This window comes from Mesoplodon bidens (assembly GCF_964165515.1).
Source record: "Mesoplodon bidens genome assembly, chromosome: 3".
NCBI classification, from domain to species: Eukaryota; Metazoa; Chordata; class Mammalia; order Artiodactyla; family Ziphiidae; genus Mesoplodon; species Mesoplodon bidens.
The window spans coordinates 15,106,173-15,127,633 of record NC_138178.1 but is presented as its reverse complement, the minus strand read 5'-3'; the positions used below and the strand labels follow the sequence as shown (position 1 = coordinate 15,127,633).

The 21,461-nt window shown below is 39.7% G+C and overlaps 1 protein-coding gene across 3 annotated transcripts in view; it reads left to right on the top strand.

The window, feature by feature from the left end:
• The window catches only part of PLXDC2 (plexin domain containing 2), a 409,788-nt gene that overhangs the window by 149,728 nt on the left and 238,599 nt on the right, over nucleotides 1-21,461 (top strand). For all 3 annotated transcript variants that reach the window (XM_081229343.1, XM_081229341.1, XM_081229342.1), the window contains exon 2: nucleotides 6,375-6,586. In XM_081229343.1, the coding sequence (XP_081085469.1) occupies nucleotides 6,375-6,586 (212 nt within the window). The remainder of the gene's footprint in view (nucleotides 1-6,374; nucleotides 6,587-21,461) is intronic.

The following is a 21,461-nucleotide window of genomic DNA, read 5'->3' as shown; positions in this document are numbered from 1 at the left end:
CCAGTGGGAGCACAGAGGAGGCATTTACTTCCACCAGCAACCAGTTGTGACAACACATGAGAAATACTGTCAACCAGGGAAGTTCATTAGAAACTCAGTGCCCAAGGTTTTTACTGGGAACTGTTCACATAACCACCTTCTATCTACCGTGTACCAAAATTCCAGACTCCCAAAAGGAAGGCAGGTTGTCAGCATAAACAGTATTGTTTGCCCAGGCAGTATAGCCACAGTGAGCCACTCTTATCTGTTAGGGGATGGTGGGAACCCTCCCCAAATCTTAGTTCCCAGGCACCAGCCAAGGGCCAACCTTGCAAACAAGATTTTCTAAGGATAGCAGTCTCAGGCCTGCTGTGTTAACTCTTTTCTGCACAATCTCACACCGAAGTGGGGCTAGTTGGAAGAGTGTTTAAAGAGTCAGGTGAAAAGAGTTATTGGATTACAGAAGAAAACTCAATTAGCCCTGCCTGGAGGAGTCAAGGGAGACTCCATTTACCAAGACAATATTTGAACTGGATCTTGAAGGAGTTGTGAGATTTCCCAAAGCCCTGGAGTGAGGAAGGGCTTTCCGCCATGCAAAGGTATTCACTGCAGGTAAAGAGATGATTGAGAAATCCTGTGTGGTGGGAGCATAGAGCATGATGGGGGAGGCAGAGACGGGGAAGAGTGGTTAGAACAAGAGCATGAGGTGTTTTATAGCTTTGTTCGGTGATAAGGAGCCTTAGAGGTTTTAATCAGAAGAAAGAAGTGAAATAAATCTGAAAGGTATCTCTGATAGCAGATGGAGAAAAGGTTGGAGAAGGTAGAGTTTGAAGAAAGTAACACCAGGTAGGAGGCAAGAGGTGATGAAGACATGACCTGTGGTAGGGCTAGAGCACGGGGCAGTGGTCCTCAACCAGGGGGACACAAAGAATCATGTGGGAAGCTTAACAAGAAAATGATGTCCAGGTCCCACTCAAACCCTTTAATGTCTCTCGACAAAACATTCTGTCTGCTTTCTCTTCTGTAGCTATCTTACTCCGTAATGCTATTAGTCAAAACCTCCAAGTCCACTACATAGACAGTTCATTATTGGACAGAACCAAGAATATAACCATTTGTATGGAATTTCCTCTTCATTTCCGTAATAAACTGAGACGTGAAGCCATATGGCAGTCTACCTTAGCTGAATAATTTTATCTATTGTCAGATGAATCTAGCCAGTAAATCTGTTTGCAGTAAAAAATCTTAACATTTTTGCAGAGGATCCACAAGAATGATTTGGTTCATTTGTGAAGTGCAGACCAAAGTGCACGTCAAAAGGTGCAGTCATGATGGATCCTCATTACACAAGATGCATGTCAATTTATGCGGTTACTCCTTGGTCATTCAACATATATTTTATGTACAGTTTGTATGCAAGACTCAAGAAATACAGTTAAAGATGCATTCAACTATTAGCTAAATGTAAGCTATTTCAATAAAATCATTAGGATAAGACACAAATATAAACACATCCAACCCAGAACAGCATTCTTCCCTTTTGTTTTTATTTTAAATGATTTTATTTTATAGTAGATGATAGCACAAAAGAGACTTGCAGGGTTTGCAAAGAATAATATGAAGATGTACATGAGTTTCTTATTTTACTCTCAGATTAACTAGACATTATTGGGTTTCATAATGATGGTCTATTTGAAATGTAATGAAATACCTTCTTCAATAATACTTTATCTGCTATTTTTATCAAATAAAGTATCTCAAGAATGTGTTAAGGTCAATTTATATATTAAATATACAAAAATATGTCTTTTTGCTTTCTCTCCTTATATCCAAATGGAAGTCCTTAGATGTATTTAATGTTTCCATGAGCTATGTGATTAACAACTATAGCAAAATATGTTGGCGAAAATTATCTTTGAAGGTTTTCCATCAGTGGTTTAATTAACATACAGTGGACAGAAAGCAGACAATCTGTTCAACCAGACTCTTCAAAGCTCCCTCCTATTGCTTTTGTTTTCACTACAGCTAGGAAGGGAAAAATTATATTACATACATCCCTTCATCTTTCTTCTGAATGATTTGTTTTTGTGGTGACTTAAAGGATAATTTGAAATATTTTTATGAGTTAGAAAGCCCATGAAGTGCATAGGAGTAATTTACAATGTAGATAACAAGGCTGTGGTTTTGCCAGTTTTTCTCAGTCTTTATTTCTGGAAACATCCATTTTTGACTTCTTTTATCTTCTCTAAAAATCATTCTGAAATGGGTTAAAAATCTAAGCCAATTTCATACTTTAGTCTTGATGAGCCATGTACTACTGAATTATGAGCAAATAGGAATGTTTCCTCTATGCATGATTGGGTAGTCTTGCTTATTCATAACCTAACCAGAGAAAAAGAATTAGGTATAAAATAGCAACCCAAAGAAAATTCACAGAGGCTAGGCACTAAAGCTCACAAATTTTCACATTGGAAAACCCTCAGTTCCTTCCTTAGATTTTGTTTACTCTTTACACTCAGAGCCAGCAAGTGATTGAGTAATCAGTTTACAAAGTTTACTGTAGTAAATTCTAGAAGGAGCAAGCATGTCCATCATGGAGGCAAACTAATCAACGGCTATAATAGCAATGAATACAACAGTAAAGCAAGCAAAAAAAAAAAATCATAAAACACTGCTGAAAAGGGAAAAACAAACACCAAAACCCACAGCTGTCTGGGGACCTACCCTTGTAAATGCTAGAGGAAGCCTTTATGCTTGTTTTATACGGGAGGCCTACCTGTCTGTTAAATTCACCTTCCCCAGTAATCTAGCTAAAAATGAGTTGGAATGTTCATCACAAAAACAAGAGTTTGACACACTAATCAGACTTCCGAAATTTCAACTTAAGTGGTGTTAAAAGGTAAACGGAGGCATATTCAACATTTTAAGAGTTGATCTGACTGAAAATCAATTTCAGTGGGGCAGCACAAACCAGAAGTGGTTAGGAGCACTCCAAGAACCCCAATGAGGGGAGAGATCTTATGGAGAAAATGCGGAAGAAAACAAGGAAATTATTTGATTGGCTGTAGCTTAAGTGTTTGCCTGATTCAGAAAAGTCTAGTTGTAAGTTTGTGACTGGTTGTCCTTAGGTTTTGATTTCTTAACCTTGAGGCTCAGGTTTGGGTTTGCTTACGTAGGCTGCTAAGGTATTAGAGCCACCTCAGTCTGAGAGCTTCCTTGTTTAATTAATTTAGCAGTGGGGAATATGGACTTTATCTTCCCTAAGTTTTTTTTTTTTTTTTTTTTTTTTTTGCCGTACGCGGGCCTCTCACTGCTGCGGTCTCTCTCGCCGCGGAGCACAGGCTCTGGACGCGCAGGCTCAGCGGCCATAGCTCACGGGCCCAGCCGCTCCGCGGCATGTGGGATCCTCCCAGACCGGGGCACGAACCCGTGTCCCCTGCATCGGCAGGCGGACTCGCAACCACTGCGCCACCAGGGAAGCCTTCTTCCCTAAGTTTTGAAGCTCCTTCTTAGGGTAAGAAGGCAGGGAGAAAATGAGAAAGGACAATCAAAGATGAGAACTAGACTTCCTCTGCAGACAGCCCTTCCAGTGTTAGTTACTTCGTCTACTCTGTGCTCTGTGCCAGGACCACAGGGGCTAGTGTTATGTTACTGGCCTAACAGGCGTCATGAAAAGTACTATGTTTTGCCCTGTGTTATAAAAATCTAAAAGGATAATGGTAAAATTAATATCAGGCAATTAATATCCAATGATAACATCTATTTTAAAGAAACCAACAGTTGCGTTGAAATTCTGTTTTGAAGATTTTAATAAAGACTACTTCTTTGGAGATTTCGGGGTTTTTTTCTTCTGATTTACATTATAAAGAACTGAGAAACCTCTGGCTGGCGACTTTCCCTTTCTGTGATTTTTTTTTTAATATTTTTATTAAAACTGTTTAATCCATTGACTACATGATATTTGCTATCTTTCTTATCTGCACTGACATTCTAGTAAGGATTCTATAGATTTTCAGTTGTTCCTACATGATTGTTTGTATTCAGATAGCCACCACCCCTAGTGCAAGGTGAATGCACAGCTCTAAAGTTTAATCTGAGTGTTGTGCTACAAGGCCTTATCTGGTTGTTATAAAACCTTATTGCGTACTTTTGTTGTAAGCTGCCTCATATATTTTTGGTAATGAGGCAGGATATCTAAATAAAGCAAATAAAATTGCTTTATGTAGCTTTGCCTAGAATCATAAGTCTTAGAGCCTGGCACATACTCAGGAAAAGCTGTCTGCTTTTGCAGGTAAGATATTTTCATTTCCATTTGAAATATAGGGTAACTAAAGCACAGACAGTTTTGTAAATTATGCAATATTCCCTATTCAGCAAACCTAACAGAAAGAATTCTACCCCAGGTCTCCTGAATCCTCGTACAGTATTTCTTCCATACTTAATTGTGCATGGTCTTATCATTTTTGCTCCAAAGAGACTGTCTACAATTTATTCATTCATTCGGATAGTCAACAAACATTTATTGAGCATTATTCAATGTCCAGTGGGGACAACACCTTAAAAAAGAAAATTTTTCGTGCCTTCCCTGGTGGTGCAGTGGTTAAGAATCTGCCAGCCAATGCAAGGGACACGAGTTTGAGCACTGGTCTGGGAAGATCCCACATGCTGCAGAGCAACTAAGCCCATGCACCACAACTACTGAGCCTGCACCCCAGAGCCACAACTATTGAGCTCGCATGCCACAGCTACTGAAGCCCGCATGCCTAGAGCCCGTGTTCTGCAACAAGAGAAGCCATCGCAATGAGAAGCCCGTGCACCGCAATGAAGACCCAATGCAGCCAAAACTAAATAAATTTATAACAAACAAACAAACAAAAAAGAAACATTTTCTGTAAAATACTCATTAGACATACATATTGAACATTTACTGTGTGGAAGGTGGGAGGGGACCATGATCAACCGTCTATGTACCTGAGTTTTTTCCTAGCCTTACAACTAGCTATTCTGTGAATTGAGCACAGTGCTACATTTTCTGGCTCTAGGGTTCCTTTCTGTGGAATTTTTGGCCATTTCCATCTCCATGACTCTTTTAAGCTCTAATATTCTACAAGCCCATGGAAAAGTCTAGATTGCCAACACTGTGGTAGTGCATCACTCTAGCCTGTATCCAATAAGGCTTTAGGCAGTGGCAGATCATTTAAATTCACAGTGAAATCAAAGAATAACCCCTCTAGAAGAATGATTAGCATCTTTCTGAGTTCAAAGGGAGATATTTTAGACCATTTGCATGTGATTAGTAGTGGAAGCCTTAACTTGGTTATTGGAGTTCTCAGTAACTGATTTAATGGTATTATAAGCTTCATTAAATACATTTTTGTTTCTTGAAAGGTTCTTGTATTGATGGGAACCTCACAGCTGTAATTAAATCACTGCTCTCTTAGCCCTTTTTGAACCCATATCCTGCCAGTTTTAAAGCCTGTCAATTCGTATCTTTTGGTAATAGTTGCCTAGAGGAGAACTGTTCTTGGTCAGACACTGAATTTCCCATACTTGTGGAACACCTTCCCCTGCTGACCCACTGAAATGAAAGACTAGGAGTAATGATTAAATCTAATTTTGCCTCCTGTAGTAGCAGAATGAGCTGGGTCAGCAAGGCCAGTCCCTGCAGATGGCTTTAAAATACCTTTGTGATTTGATCTCCTTGCCTTCCCATCCATTTCTCTAAGTGCCTATCACTGTCATCCTTTACCACCCTGACAAGATTCCAAGGTGAGAACAGCTCAAATGAACAAGAGCGTTTGTGATGCCTCCCGAGGCCGTGGCTTATTAAATGAGTTCGGCAATGAACCAAGTCTGACTTGTGAGCTACAAAGCAGGTTAGCACGTTTGCACAAAGGTCATTCCATGTATTATTTAACCCATTCAAATGCTCTGTTTTCTCTCTGCTGCCCAGCATAATTCACATGAAATAATATAAACTCACAAGTTATTAATGTCCGATTTGTGTTTTCAAATGTGCTGGGAATCATTTAGTTTCATTCTTTTGTTTGGATTGTAGTTTGTTTTCTCAGAACAACTAGAGAATGTTTATGAAGGGTGTGTGTGGAGGGCGGGCAAGGAAGGGAATAAAAGTGCATTACTTTAGGGCTGCACCTGTTTTAGGGACTCTGCTGGATCTGCCCATTAACCATTGTCACGACTTATCATGGTGTGTCCTAAAATTGCATTCTACTCAGAGATATTCATACCAACTCAAAAATATGACAGTTAAACAGATTTCATTGTTATGAGTTAGTTTCCTCTTCTTATGACGAGCAGAATATTTTTCTTCTCTATTAGAAAGCATGCAAATGATGCATAACAGGTGGTAAATCATTATTTTTTTTTTCAAACAGATTGCCACTATCAGGTTGCTCAGGCCTTCCCACCAACAGAAGAGGAGGTGGAGGTGGATTCCCATGCATTCAGCCACCGGTGGAAAAGGCACTTGGATTCTCTCAAGGCGGTAGACTCAAACCGAGCCAGCCTGGGCCAAGACTCCCCAGAGCCCAGAGGCTTCACGGACCTGCTCCTGGATGACGGGCAGGACAACACCACCCAGATTGAGGTAGGTCAATAATCTGGGTAATTGAAATGGATTAATAAGTGTATTTCTTACAAGGCACCCAACTTCCACATATATATCAATATTTATAAGCTGTCCCTTCAGCTCAATCTGGAACTTTTGGACTTTTTTGTAGAGAATCAATTTAATTCATTAATCAATAATTAATTTGTTAATATTCAGGAATTCAATAAGTGATTATAATTACGTTAAATAAATAAAATAAATAATAGCTAAGCCATTTAATCACCCACAAATGCACTTACTCAGGAAACAGACAAACATGGGCTTGCTGTGATGACGTCAGTGAGGAGACACAAAGGGAAATACAGTCCATCTCCTGCCTGCAAGGAGATGATTGTGTAACAGGGTCAGAAAGTCTAAACGCCATAACCAAGTCATCCCTATGCCATGTGATAGGCACAAAAGTATATACAGGCCAGTGTGGCATAGGGGAGGGGGTGATCATCTGCTTGGGATTAGGGGATGGGCTGCTGTCAAAGAGGCCTAGGAGTGGGCATTTAGGCTCGGGCTCGGCAGATTGAGAGGAGCTCACCAGGTTGATAATTTGTTGATGGTAAAAGAGAAGGTTGCTGGCAGAACGAATTACACCTGCAAAGGCTGAGTCTTAGAACGGCATGGCGTGATGAGGGGTCTTGCATGGTGACCAACTGTCCCAGTTTACCTGGGACTGAGGGCTTTCCTGGGACGTAGAACTTTCAGTGCTTAAAATGGGGCAGTTCTGGGCAAACTAATGGTTGGTCACTCTATTACTATACATAATTCTTTGTATAATTAGAGCCACAAATTGGAAAGAGAAGGATGGTTGGAGGTGGGTTTGGCGAGTAGGGAAGGCTTCTGAAGGCACATTCTAGGCAGATTTGGGGGTTGCCCAGAGGCCTCAAGGGTGGTATTGCGTTGCTTAAGTTTCCATAGTCCTTAGCATTGCAAATCCTAAAATATGATCTTGTTAGTATACTAGATATAACAGATACAAACAAGTGAATCTTATGGAACTAAGCAAAAACCATTCAAATGAGAACAGAAGCTATTTATTCAGTTTGTTGTAGCAAGGGAGTAAACCTCTATCACTTGCCTTTGGCAGAGACTCAAAAGCAGGCAGGGGAGTGGGAAAGTTTTTCAGTTAAAAAAAAGAGAAGGCTCCAGGTGTGCTCTGATTAGAGGTTGTTGGCATGGAGAAGCTGGAGGTAGGCTAGTCAGAAGCCAAGCATCTCATGTGATTGGGGAACATATATGGCTTTCTGTGGTTGGTCCAGAGTTGGGCATAGGGACAAAAAATAGAGAAACTATCAGTTATTAATCAAGTCCTGCCCCTTCTGGGCCGATTGCTGCCAGGATTGTGTTTTGGCTCCCTGGACTGGTTGCTCTAGAGGTTGGGGTCAGAGTTCTCTCGTTATCCATGGTCTGGACATTGTCCGTTTGTATATTCTCTCAATCTGAAGGTTTAGTTCCTACTATGTCCCAGGTAACAGGTTTCTATTTTAAAGAACCAGGCAGCATTCTTTTTACTGCCCTGAAATACTCATTATTTAGGAAAAGAACTCAGCTTCATGAAACAGATATGACATAGTTCTGCGGATGGTATCAAGGCATCATTCTGTTCCCTCATGGCGAGAGGAATCTTCAGAACTGAAGCACAGGCCATTGGGATTCTGTTTATGTGAAAGCCCAAAGATTTTCAACACCCCTCTCCATCTCCTTAGTTAGTTTGTGACTCTGGTGGTCCCTGGCTGCCCCTGTCAGGCCCTTAACAGACAACAGAGGATGTGCCAGGAGCAGAAGTCATATAATATCTGTAAGAGGCTTTTCTGACTCCTGCAGAGTACCTGCTATTTTGGCAACAGTGTCGTGGTAACAACTCAGGGTAGGCAACACAATTCCTCCCTGGGCTGCTCTTTAGCCAGGGTGCAGCATAAAGAAAGGAGAGCTGAACAGAAGCAGAGATGTTTCCTCTTTGCCCAGAACTAGTAACCTATTGAGATTAAAGGGAGAGAACACAGACTCCTAGAACTCTGTGATCTCCATGCAGGATGCTGAATTTTTCTAATCATTTGTACAATAGAAAATCCTTTTGCTCAGGGATATATTAACACTCCTCAAAATATCAATACAATTCTAGTTGTTAGTATAGCCATGATTTTGTTATTCAGCCAGTTTTTCTCTTTTTCTACCTTAATAGAGGGAGACCATGTAATGTCAGAGATTTTGAATCAGTAAAAAGGAGGAAGAATGATGCAGGGAGCTATTCACTGAGCACTCACTTGGTGCTAAAACCTGCCAGGTGCTGTATGGTCATCATCTTGTCTGGTCCCTACATCAGCCTGCTGAGATTTGCATCCCAAGTTTCACTGGCTAATCTCAGTGATTAACATGAGGGTACTTTCAGATTTAGGTAGAGTATTTTTCCTAAGGTCTCTCATTAATGAGTAAAGGGCTGGCATTCAAACCCAGGACTGCCCAGCTCTCAAGATTTAGCCTTACTACTTGGCTTTGCTTCCTCTAATATAAAGAAAAATAAATGGCTGTTTGATTATGTAATGATTTTGGATAACTGTAGCACCTGAATATCGATAGAGTAACTTCAGGGTTTCAATCTGGCTGAAAGGGGACTCGTCTTGAAGCTAGATTTCATAACAAGAGGACTGCTTTTATTTTGAGTTGATTTTTATGGGGTGCTGGGGATTGATGGAGGTTATTGGGGATCTAAAGTCCCATAAGTCACCCCTCGGCACCACCACTAGTTCTGGAAGCAAAAGCCTACATCTGAAACTTCTCTGTAAAGTTTATTTATCCTGGCCCTTGAAATAGTATTTTTGAAAACTGTTGCATCTCTTTTGGGGAAAATACTTTTGCCCGATTGAGTTAAATGGAAATAAGAAAGAAAGGAAGCAAATGGTTATTGAGTGATTGCTCTGTGCTGGGCATCGTGACAAGATCCTTCTTATGTTTCAGGAATAGCGTTTTGATTTATGTTGCTTAATACAAGCAATGAGCATGAACGACTGTGTTATGCATTTACCTTTTAGAAGCTTCCAGAGTCGATGTCAGGAATCAGAATTATTTGGCCTGAGAGCCCTGATTGTAGCAGTGGCTATGAAAATAATTTGTATCCCAGTGAGACTTAAACCACCCAGAATGGCATTCCTGTGCATGTTCTCCCCAACTTCTGCCATTGTCTAGACTTTGTATCCCACTTTCACTGAACAAAGACAAAAACAAAAGACAATAGCATATTACTCTTTTGGCACAAATTCTCTCTGAAATAAACAAAAGCTGTTGTTTTCTTCACTTGGTACTTGACAGTATTTTTTCTGGCTCTGCACAAGAACAGATAATGGAGGGATTGTAAAACTTAGTATCCCAGTTAAAGAATCTTCCAGTTGAAGTTTCATTGCTGTTGTCCTTGTTTTCTTTTTTTCATATTCTTTTCGTGAAGATATAAAGATGTTTTGAAACAGTTTGTATTTCCTGATGAATAAGTGGGGACTCAACGTTTGGCAAGTGCCACTGTTGATCTGCATTTTATTTTACATGAGACCTTTATTCTTGTACCGCCTCTGTTCCTGTGGACGTATAACCACTTGGGCAAGTCAAAAGAAGAGTACTTCCCCTGATTAGTAGGTATTAAAAGCAGTCACCAGCATGCTTTTTGTAATTACTTTGGGAATATAAGGGCTTCAGGGACTTTCAGGTTAGACTGAAGTCCATTCATGACTTGGCCATGCTCGAGCAGCCTTCAGTGAATTCCATGACCCCAGGGACACGTGCATGGATGAGCAGCAGGTGAATCTCCACCTCGCTGCTGGCTGCCCTTTCGTTTTCTGGGCTGGAGCTCTTGCAACGTCAAGGGCGCCTTATGGGATGGAGAGGGACTGAGCAGTGTTTGGTGAGAATTATTGGTCTTCATAAAGCTCAGTTTCCTCAGCTTATTCCTGTGTAATGCTGTCGGTAACTTACAGTTCTTCACTTTACAGAGATCAGTCCTTTCTAACACATGGAACGAAATGTGTGGGTTTTTCCCACTTTTTCACATGCAGTATTTGGAACTTCATATTCCCTCTCCTGGGACAATGAAAATGTTTCTAAAAAGGATTGTCAAGTGTGATTTTTATTTTTTTGGCTTCGATTCAGAAGTACCTGGATAACTTGAAGAAGAGAAGATTAAAAATAAGGTTTATGGATCATGTAAGTGTAGCTCCGTGATCCAAACTGACTCAGACATTGTGAGCTAGACCAGCACCTCTCCGGTGATGCAGATGTGGCTAAACTACAGGCCACACTTTGCATTGCAAGGAGTTAGAGCACAGAGCAGATTTAGCTATTAGTTTTGAGGATATAGATTTCTGAAAAATCTTAGATTAAATTGCAGTGCCTACCAGCAACATATCTTGTGGATTTCTCATTCTTGTACCAAATAAAAATTGCAGACATATCTAACAATTGTATCACCTATGATCGCATTAAAGTTCATATCTGAGGAAAGTACAGTGGAAAATGGTTAGCAAATATGTGCAATAGAAGTAGCTAAAAGCTACAGATCCACTGTGTTTCCACTAAATGCGTATGTAAGAACTTTTTTTTTGATCATCTGCTGCGGCACACTGCCAGTTGTATCTGTATCATATTGTCACAAATTCTATAATATATTTCTTTAAAAAGCTATCAGTTGCCAATTACTGCACACAGGTTATTGTGTGTGTTCTAATATTTTATTGCAGCTCATAACTAGGTATTCTATTTGACAGGAAAGAAGTCACTGGAAAATCCTTAATCTAAAAGAGAATGCTGTTACTTTGTGATATTTTACAAAGCAAAGGCAAATTTCATAATGTCCCATGTGGGCATAATCTCCATGGTATGTTTGCAGTACAGAGAATACATCAGAACATTCTTAGATAATGAAATCCTACCGCTCATGTGTCTCAAGCATAGATATGCTTTCTCAATTTCAGAGATCTGACAATAACAGTACTGAATATAAATATAGGGTAGTAATAAGACACATCATCCCATTTCACAGAAATAATGAAAATTTGCAGAATACTGCTGTGCTGATTCTTTCTTCAGGCCACTGTTCTACTCAGTGAACTCATGGAAGACAGTACCTACAGATGAGAAGAATGTGATAATGCAGATTTGTGACATTTTTCAAAAGAAAAAAAGTACCACCTGATACTGAACAGTTCTTTTAGTATATTTATTATGAATGTAAAAGCTGGTGTAGATTTTTTTAATGAAGCATTTCCATCTTAGGGGAATCTTAAACTTTCAGAGGCATCCATCTGTGGTTGCAGAATCAGAAAGCTGTGCAAAGGGAAGACTCAGATAATCCTGAGGAAACACACTTATTTGACTCAAATGAATTGAAATTTCCTAAATGCATGTAAGTGTCAGATTGCTTTCCACAAAAGATGAGAAGGAAAGCATTGTGAGAACATGGGATTAAAAAGGAGCAGAAATACTGCATAAGTTAATCAGCACCCAGAGGAAGACCCTTATTCTATAGAGAGCCAGGATTAAGGAAGAGAGACAAGGTGTCATCTGAACCACGTCTTGGAGAGAGAGTTAGAAGGTAGCCAGGTATCAAGGTATTTCTAGCCAGAGAGTTTTGCACTGGTAAGCGGGGCAAGATTTTTAAACTCCCTTATGTGTCTTAGTCCGTTCAGGCTGCTATAACAAAAATACCATAGACTGGGTGGCTTAAACAACAAATTTACTTCTCACAGTTCTGTAGGCTGGGAGTCCAAAATCAAAGAGCTGGCAGATTTGGTGTCTGATGAGACCCTACTTTCTGGTTCATAGGGGGCTGTCTTTCTGCTGTGTCCTCCCATGGCTCAAGGAGCTAGAAAGCTCTCTAGGGATCTCATTTGTAAGGACACTAACCCCACTGATGAAGGCTCTACCCTCATAAGCTAATCACTTTCTAAAGGTCCCACCTCCTAGTACCATCACATTGGGGGGTTAGGTATCAACATGTGAATTTTGGAGAGACACAAATGTTCAGTTCCTAATGCTATGTTAAGGTGTTTGGGATTTATGAGGAAGGAACTTGGAAGCTACTGAATATTTTAAATAGAGAAAGGCAAGATTGTATTGGTGCCCCCCAAATGAGTGAGGAGTGGATCCGAAAGCCCAAATCTAAGGGGTGGAAAGATGAAATAAATTTAGATGAGGATTATTGTGAGCTAAGATGAGACAGCAGTTAGAGGAATGCCATTGATGAGCATATGAATTGCAGGGATATTTAGATTTCTAATTGATAAATTACATTAACCACGATGACTGACGTTTGACCCAAGCTTCTGGTGCTTGCTTGATTCTGAGGGTCAGTTGCAGATCCTGGTCATTTCCTTCCCTGGCAGTGGCCTGCTACAACCTTGACAAGCACCCATCTCATATGGGTTGGGAATTGGCCTCATCTCTTCAACTCTGTATTGCCAAAGATTGTATGTGAACTGACCACAAAATCTGTTTCAACTTCTTTTGTTTTGGAAATTGGAAAAACACATAGTTTCAAACTTATGACTTAATGCCATTCATTTGCTTGTAGAATATTGATGATGACTTCTGGTTTTCAAAGAAGAAAATCCACTGAAAATAGTAAATCAGGCAGAAATTATCTGCAATTATTGCTCACCCTCTAAAAAGATAATGAGGATTAAAATAGAGTATCATATATCTTGCTCAATTATAGGTTATTCTTAGCTTGACATGTCAGCTCTTTATTGGAACAAAATGAAAAAAGATCTATAACTGTACTTCAAAGAGTTCCATAAAGAATAACTGAATTATCTCTATGATGCTTCACTGTTAGTTAATTGAATTTACTTATGGTAAGAGCATGGAAATAGTCTTCAGAATGATAAATACATTTACAATTGTAAAATTATTAAGTGTGTTAGTCATATAATTTATTTTTAGAACAAGAATTATATTTTAGAGTGATATTCTTGCATTCTCCAGATACAAAGAGAGGTCCTCCCCTCACCAGGACCCTGAGATTAATTATAAGAATCTGGCATTGAGTTTTTCCTACATCAATTTCCTAGCCATTCTTGAGGACTGCGTCATGTCCTCTGCCTTTCTTTGCATTAATTAGGGCAGTGATAAGGAACTTCTAATGTAAGGAATGCCAGGTTAACCAGTAGAATTTCTACTTTATCATCTTGCAATCTTATTTTTCTTCTTTGCCCAGGCTAACTTCCAACAGGACATTTAAAATACACTTCCATGAAAATTATTATTTTCAGTATCAAAATTATAGTACTGTTTAGTGTTAATAGGTCTAGATCTTTATCTAATTGATTTTTTAAAATCCTGCTGAAGAACCAGGCTAATTGTTTGCTAGTCCAGAATGCTTCCAGTCTTTGCACATTGAGGAAAGGGCTCAGGGTGAAGGATGGGCTGGAACTCAGGAGCAAAAAAGCCAGCAGAGGCTTCCCTTTTGTTTCCAAAAGAAAACAAAACAAAAAAAGCCAGCAGGTGCTCGAGTCCTCTGTTCTCCTGGCAGCTCATGGATGTGTCCCCCAGTGGACAGTGGTCCACGCAGGGCTGTGTCCTGTTTGCTTCTCCTCTTTATTGGACAAGTCTGAGAGAAGCACTGAACAGGGGAAATACATACCCAAGGTCAAGCACCAAGCAGCCCAGGCTGACCTGCCGGCAGTTTTGGAAGTGCCAGCGCTTGGGTTGGGGTGCCAGATTCCATGGAATGTTGACTTCAGTCTCAGTCTTCTCCTTGCTAGGTGCATAGCTTATCTTCTTAGCTATCTAGCTTCTGGGCAACAGAGAGATAGTTTTGGGGGTCATTCACTGGACAGTCCCGTTCTATATTAATGGATTATGCCTTAAGGACTAGTCTTTTTTTTTTTTTTTTGCGCTACGCGGGCCTCTCACTGTTGTGGCCTCTCCCGTTGCGGAGCACAGGCTCCGGACGTGCAGGCTCAGGGGCCATGGCTCACGGGCCCAGCCGCTCTGCGGCATGTGGGATCTTCCCGGACCGGGGCACGAACCCGTGTCCCCTGCGTCGGCAGGCAGACTCTCAACCACTGCGCCACCAGGGAAGCCCAAGGACTAGTCTTTTATGTGATATTTTCAGAATCATAAACAGAATAATAAAGTGATTGTAGCTCAAAGACTAAATAAGTCTGAGTTGGTACAGGCATGCCAATAATATGATTTTTATTACTACATCTGGAGAAGTATCAGGGCCACTCCTTATTCCCGTGAAGATTTGTCACATAATGAATCTGCCAGCCCCTATGATGTGAACTTACTTAATTTTAGAAATACTAACACCAACTGAGTACACTAAATCCCACCAAGTCTTTGCCATTTATTTTATCTAACAAATTAATGCGCACTCTACAACTTAGTACCAATGTTTTGGAAAAATTAAGACTAGGACTCTGATAAACAATGATTATCTGTAATTTTGTGTGGCACCCAGAAGTTTCTATGGACCTTTGTCAAAGATGTCTCATGTGTCTTTGCCAAATACTGTGACTTCTATGGAAACATTATTAGGTCTACACATAGGTGGGCCATTACATATATAGGAGGTGTTTAAAAATTCCTGATGATTTAAACTTACAGTATGAAAAAAGTATACTTTTATTCTTGAGCAATGATGTATAATATATTTTGCTAAGTGTTCAGGGGACTTTTATCTTATCTTATATTTCTGAAGCAGTTTTAAGGTAGATAAGGTCTCTTTATAACAAAGCATGCATATGCATATTCATATTCTTTGCTTTTGCATTTGTGATAAATTTGCTAATGTGCCACCCTGTGCTCTATTAAGGAAGGTATCAAATAGTCAAAGGTCCTTTTGAGAAGGGGTGGCTAACATTCGGAATGAACAGAGACTGCCTTAATTTTCTTTTTGTGTATCCCTGAAAGAAAACCTTTCTGTTCGTGTCCCAGCAATGCATAGATGTCTGAATCTGTCTAGAAACAAGAGAAGAATTGAACTTTGCAGCCCTTGGGAACAGTTGTTTTGAGCTATTTTCTGTATGGTATTTACAGCCTGAGCTATTAAATTGAAATAATAGTGTGGAATCCATGGCACTGAATTGAATGAATGGATTAAATACTGCTGAAACTATTTCTCTTTTACAAGTAATTTCTAGCTCTTTTTGTAAACTTCATATATTTACACAATCTTTAGCTTAAAAAGCAAAGCTATGGAAAACACTAACATTCACCTTTTAGACAACATCTCTATCAATCATCTATCTATCTATATTATTTTGCATTCACAGTGCTGATCCCACTTGTCACCAAAGGAATTTGAAAGGAAAACTTGCAAAGCAAATTTCTTACTGTTTAAGTTAAACATTTCATTTAGTCACAGCACCTTTTATTAAAGAAGTCTTTTAGGTAAATACTTCCAAGACTAAAAATATTTCGTCTTGTGATAGGATTTTCCACTTAAATATAACACTGCCTAACTTTTTAAGGTTTCATGAATTCTATTCTGGAAATTTTTATAATTTTCAAAGATGAATGTCATGATTTATGGTTGTCAGGTTTTTTTCTCTAAGGACAGTTTAGGTTATAATACTGTCCAATTTTCTTAGGTTATAGTGCTTTGCACAGTGTTCATATTTGAATGCAGATCTTTACTTGTTCTCTCAATAGAGCAGAAGGTGATTTAAAATTTCATTTTTGAAAACGTTTACAGGGGACACTAACAAACCTTTCCAAGAAACTCAAAACAGTTAATTTGTTCGTTGTAAATAGTGTTGTAGAGTGATCTGTTATCTTAAAAATCAAGTATAAACAATCAGTTTTCTCTTTCTTAAATACCAACTGAACAAAGAATGACTTGTCATCTTTCTCTGTCCATTGAGGAGTCAGATATCTCTTTATTATTTTTACAAGTGAATGGGATTAATCTTTACCAGAACAGAAGGATGTCATATTCAAATGGGAAGGTGCCATTCAAAGAGCAAGAAAACAACTTTATGAATAAATACAGAAATGTGCCAGGCCAAAATAATCAGTATTCATTAGAAATTTTTCTCATGTTACTAATTGGACCTAGTGATAAAAAAATTAGCTTCTAAAGGTAAACAAAAATTTTAGACAAATCTTTGTATTTTCACTGTCCCTTAAAAACTCTGTGGAAAGTAATATTTTCCACCATAAACCTAAGGAAATAAAATAATCAGTACATTCAGAAGCCCCCCTTCTTTGCCCCTGTCAACAGCCCATCCAACGTGGCTCTATTTAGGCAGAAGACTTTAGAAAGAAAGCAGCTGCAGTTCAATTACTTACTGGTCCACAAAGAACTTAAATAGAAATCAAAATCACTTTTGCCATGACGGTTAAAATGTTATTTTGCCTCATCGAATAGGTTTGCTATGGTCTGAGCATATTTCAAATGTATATGACATGCTTTATTCAGGCAGTTTAGTCACTGAACAATCATAACTGCCACTTCAAGGATTTTTTTTTTAATTTTGCTTTGTAAAGGTGCATTTCTTACTTTGTTATTAAAAGGAGAATGGTTGACATTTTCTGTGTTTAAATCATTTGCATAAAAGGACAAAAGAAAAAAAAGCTCTACGTTTTTATCTCCTTAAGAAAAATGTTTAAACATCTTCAAAGGGAATTTTTTTTTTTCCAGCTGGTGATCACTTGTGAATGCAAATTAGAGTAAGGGGTAAATGACTGTGAGACTGTTCCTCCTGATTGTCTATTGACTTTTTAAGTGTTGGTAATAAAGAACGTGGTAAGAGAAAATGATTTCCAACTTTGAAACAGTCCCTGAAACCAAGCAAGGAGCGGGTTGGCATAACAGAAGCAGAATCTGGGACAAACATTAATTTTCTCACTTTGTCCCTTCTTTTTCTAGCAGTGCTTTCCACCAGTGATCTCCCATCTGCCCAGGAGCCTCCATACCAATGTATCATTGTCTTCCTTTGGGCTGCAGTTGCAAAATTAAAAACCAAAGAACTTGGCATTGTAGGTGGTGGTTTTAAAAATCTTTATGTGTAGGCAAGGTTGCTATAAACTATAGGTATTTTTCAAAGTCTATAAATAGAAATTTTAGTGATTTATAAATGTATGTTTGTGTGTGTATGTTTTGTGTGTGTGTGTGTGCGCACATACATGTGTGTACATTATTCCTAATCACTGTAAATAAAAATTACCTCCGTGGGGGAAAATAAACGGTGGCTGGATAGCCCCTTTTACTGTACACTTAGACACTTATTTCTCTGAGCAAAAACCAGTATTTTTTTTTCATGGAGGCAATAAAAATTAAACAGCTACCTGGAGGACTGGCCAAGACTCCCTTTTGCTTCAGTGAATGCCTTAAGCTTTAAATATGTTCTTTAGATTATTGTTCTGGAAGGTAAGGATGAGACACAATGAAGGAAATCAAAGCATAATGGACTTTTTGAAATAATGAGGATCAAGGGAATTGCCTGGTGGTCGACTGGTTAGGATTTCTTGCTTCCACTACAAGGGGCACAGGCTCAATCCCTGGTCGGGGAACTAAGATCCTGCAAGCTGCTCGGCGCTCTCGAAAGAAAAAAAAAGAGGATCAGACATTATGAAAACTGGAAAGGAGATGCGACCGTGAACCCAAGATTATGGGGCAGCTGAAATGAGATTCCCCAATTCTCTCTGCCTTAACTGTGCCCTTTTCAGCACATGCACACAAAACCCTTGTTCACCTGGCTCTGTTTCAATCTCGGTGGGCCCTCTTCTCCCTTACGGGCAAATTTGCCCTTTCTCTCAACCAAGTATCTCTCTTGACTAGAAGCTCATGTTACCACTAACAACCTGTGTAGTCTGAAATCATTATCCTGTGTCTCCATTCCTACAAGGCCACGTGAGAAATATATGGTAGATTCTCTTCTAGAATAAGTGAAAGGGCCTCTCTATTTAAAGCAGGGTTTGGCAAGTGAAACTCCATGGATATCACTCCAAACCATATTGCCAAGAAATGACCAGACTATTTCAAAAGACCCAGTCTAGGGAAATGTAACTCAGATTACAGCCTCCATGAGGGATGAAACAGTGCTGGATCTTTTGTTGATGTTCATAAAGCATTCATTGATTTGAAGTAAAATTTTCTGGATGCAGGGAGAATAGTATTTAACTGAGGGTTCCTTTTTGACCAAGAAAACCAAGATTCACTTGTGGCTAGGACTGTAAGTAAAATAGAATGTGACAAGGACTAGAACTAGATTACCAACAAAAGCCTGATGTTTTTGTTGGCTGTTTCCACATTCAAATGAGTAGTGACGCGGGGTATGTGATTATAGCTTGTCCACTGGGATTCTTTGTACGGCAGTAAATTTGTCTTCACACTCAAATGACCTGAATACCATTTTCTTCTGCAAAAGAAGAGATGAAGGATGAGGGAAAGTAAGATGGTTACCGAGAAAGTGTCCCATGGTCACGGTGTAGAAACCCTTTTCCCCGGGTGCAGGAACAGTGATGCCTCTTCAGTGCCTATCTGGAAACCGGGCTTGTTTCCACTGGAGTCCCCTATCTACTTGTGCTGATTGAAGCTCATGCTCCTGTGCAAATTTGCTCCCCTACCCCCTCTAAACTGTATTTTTGAAGAGTTATATTTGAAGCTGTCACATACAAAATAGTAGTAAGGGGCTTCCCTGGTGGCGCGGTGGTTGAGAGTCCGCCTGCCGATGCAGGGGACACGGGTTCGTGCCCCGGTCCGGGAAGATACCACATGCCGCGGAGCGGCTGGGCCCGTGAGCCATGGCCGCTGCGCCTGCGCGTCTGGAGCCTGTGCTCCGCAATGGGAGAGGCCACAGCAGTGAGAGGCCCGCGTACCGCAAACAAAACAAAACAAAACAGTAGTAAGAGGCGGCAGCAGCGCTGGTGTCAGCGGCGTGACCCTTTGTAGCCTTCTGGAGCAGAGCAGTGAAGCCACCACACTTTGCAAAGGCAAGGGTGCATCTGCAGGAAAAGTATCCCCTTGGCTCTAGTAAGCTGCTGCCGCTGCTGCTCTTACTTCCGTCACTTTGCTTCTGCTGGGGCTGTTTTTATCCACTTCGCTGCCTTTCTTTCTGCTTCCCCTCTCAGGCAACCATAAATTGAGATGCCGCAAAAGCACACACGCCTGGGGACAGAGGCAAAGAGACAGAGACAGAGAACAAAGAAGCACCTGAGTTCTATCCCTTCCAGTGATGATAGAAAACCTGAAACCACTGCTGTGAATCTTAAGCCACCTGCCTTGGGTGCTAATTGGGCTTTCTCAGGTGACAGCAGGCATTATAGTGCTTCTAGATGAGCAGGGGCCATTGGGCATGTAGGTAGAAAGGGGGGGCGGTAAGGCTCATCAAAACACTGGACCCTTCCAGGGTTGTGCACCCACTTACTCCTTCATGAATCATCCATGGCTCCAGGCTTCCTTTAACAGAATAATCCATGCGTTAACCTCCTGGGATTATTCTTAGGGAATCAGGAGAGACCTATTTCCAAGTTCCCCTGTGATGTGATCAAGCTGGAATTTCTCTCCCCATTTTCTTGATGGATTATATATCTGCCTACTTCTAACACGAAGTAATTGAATTCCATTTTTAAAAATGGCTGTGTTCACCACTGTTTTGGATTGATTACTCGCTTTCACTCTACATAGGCTTTCTCCAAACCGAATTCCATCAAGTACATTAGGTTTCCCCTTTCTAAATTACTAGCACAGTCCAAATTTGTTGTCTTGACATCTTACTACAGTTGCCTTGATTGGGTTCTGAGTGATCTGAAACTCTTCAGTCCCATATTTAAAGACAAGCATTGGATTTACATTTGGTTGGTAAATTTGAGCCCTTGGGGTCATGGTGGCAATAGTCCAAAAAAGTTAAAAAAAAAAAAGATATCATCACATGAGGCATGATTTACTGCAAGGGAATTTCTTCCTAGATATAGGGGAATGATGGGGCATGGGGACCATGGCAGCTGCTCCCCAGCTGCAGCAGAGTGGGGCCATGTGTGAATTTGGGCACATGATGCCACATCTCCTAGTTTCTCAAGAGATATCCAAACACTTAAAAGTTGTTTGTTCATTCTTTTTTTTTTTTTCCTTAATCACACATGGACCAACACAGTGATGGTAAAATAAAATGTCCATAGGTTCATGTATCTAATGGCCACCAGATGCTATTGCCACTATATGCAAAACAAATAACTAATTACATTCTTAATTAATATAAACTTACTAGGTCATCTTCCATCTTCCATCTTATTTCCAAGTTCTGAGAGGCACCTCACTGTTGCCTTCATGTCTACCCCAGAGGAAGCATACTACGTGTTGAGTTGAATTCAATCCAATATAATCTGATTCTTGGAGATATATTCTAGATCTCTTCTGTCCTACTTTTCTTCTGGTGGACTACTTCCTATTGCATCCCTTGTAAACATGATATTGAAAACAAGAAGTGAAAGATGGTTTTAAAGGTCTCACCTTCACTGGTTATTTTGAAGAATGTTTCTAAGATTATGTTCTGTCCTTCTGAAATATTACAGTGTATGAAATTGGAGTCATGGGAAATATACTGTTCGGTTATGATTGATTCAATATTCCAAGTTTTCAAAAGTATTTAGTCATAATGAGAAAAACTTTTATATATTCAATTAATTACATATAAATATTGTAATTTAAACAATGACATTTCTTCAAGTAATCATCTTCTTTTGTTTTTCCTGGAAGACTAGAACATTTTAGACTTACCAGTGAGATGAATTTAGGAAGTCAAAGTGATTTGAAACATTGGCAATACATTCAACTGTTAATAAGACAGAAGTGTGCTCTGGTCTATATCTATAACTAGCTTGCTAAAAAATTAAATAAATAACAAATGGATTAAACTGTATGATCATT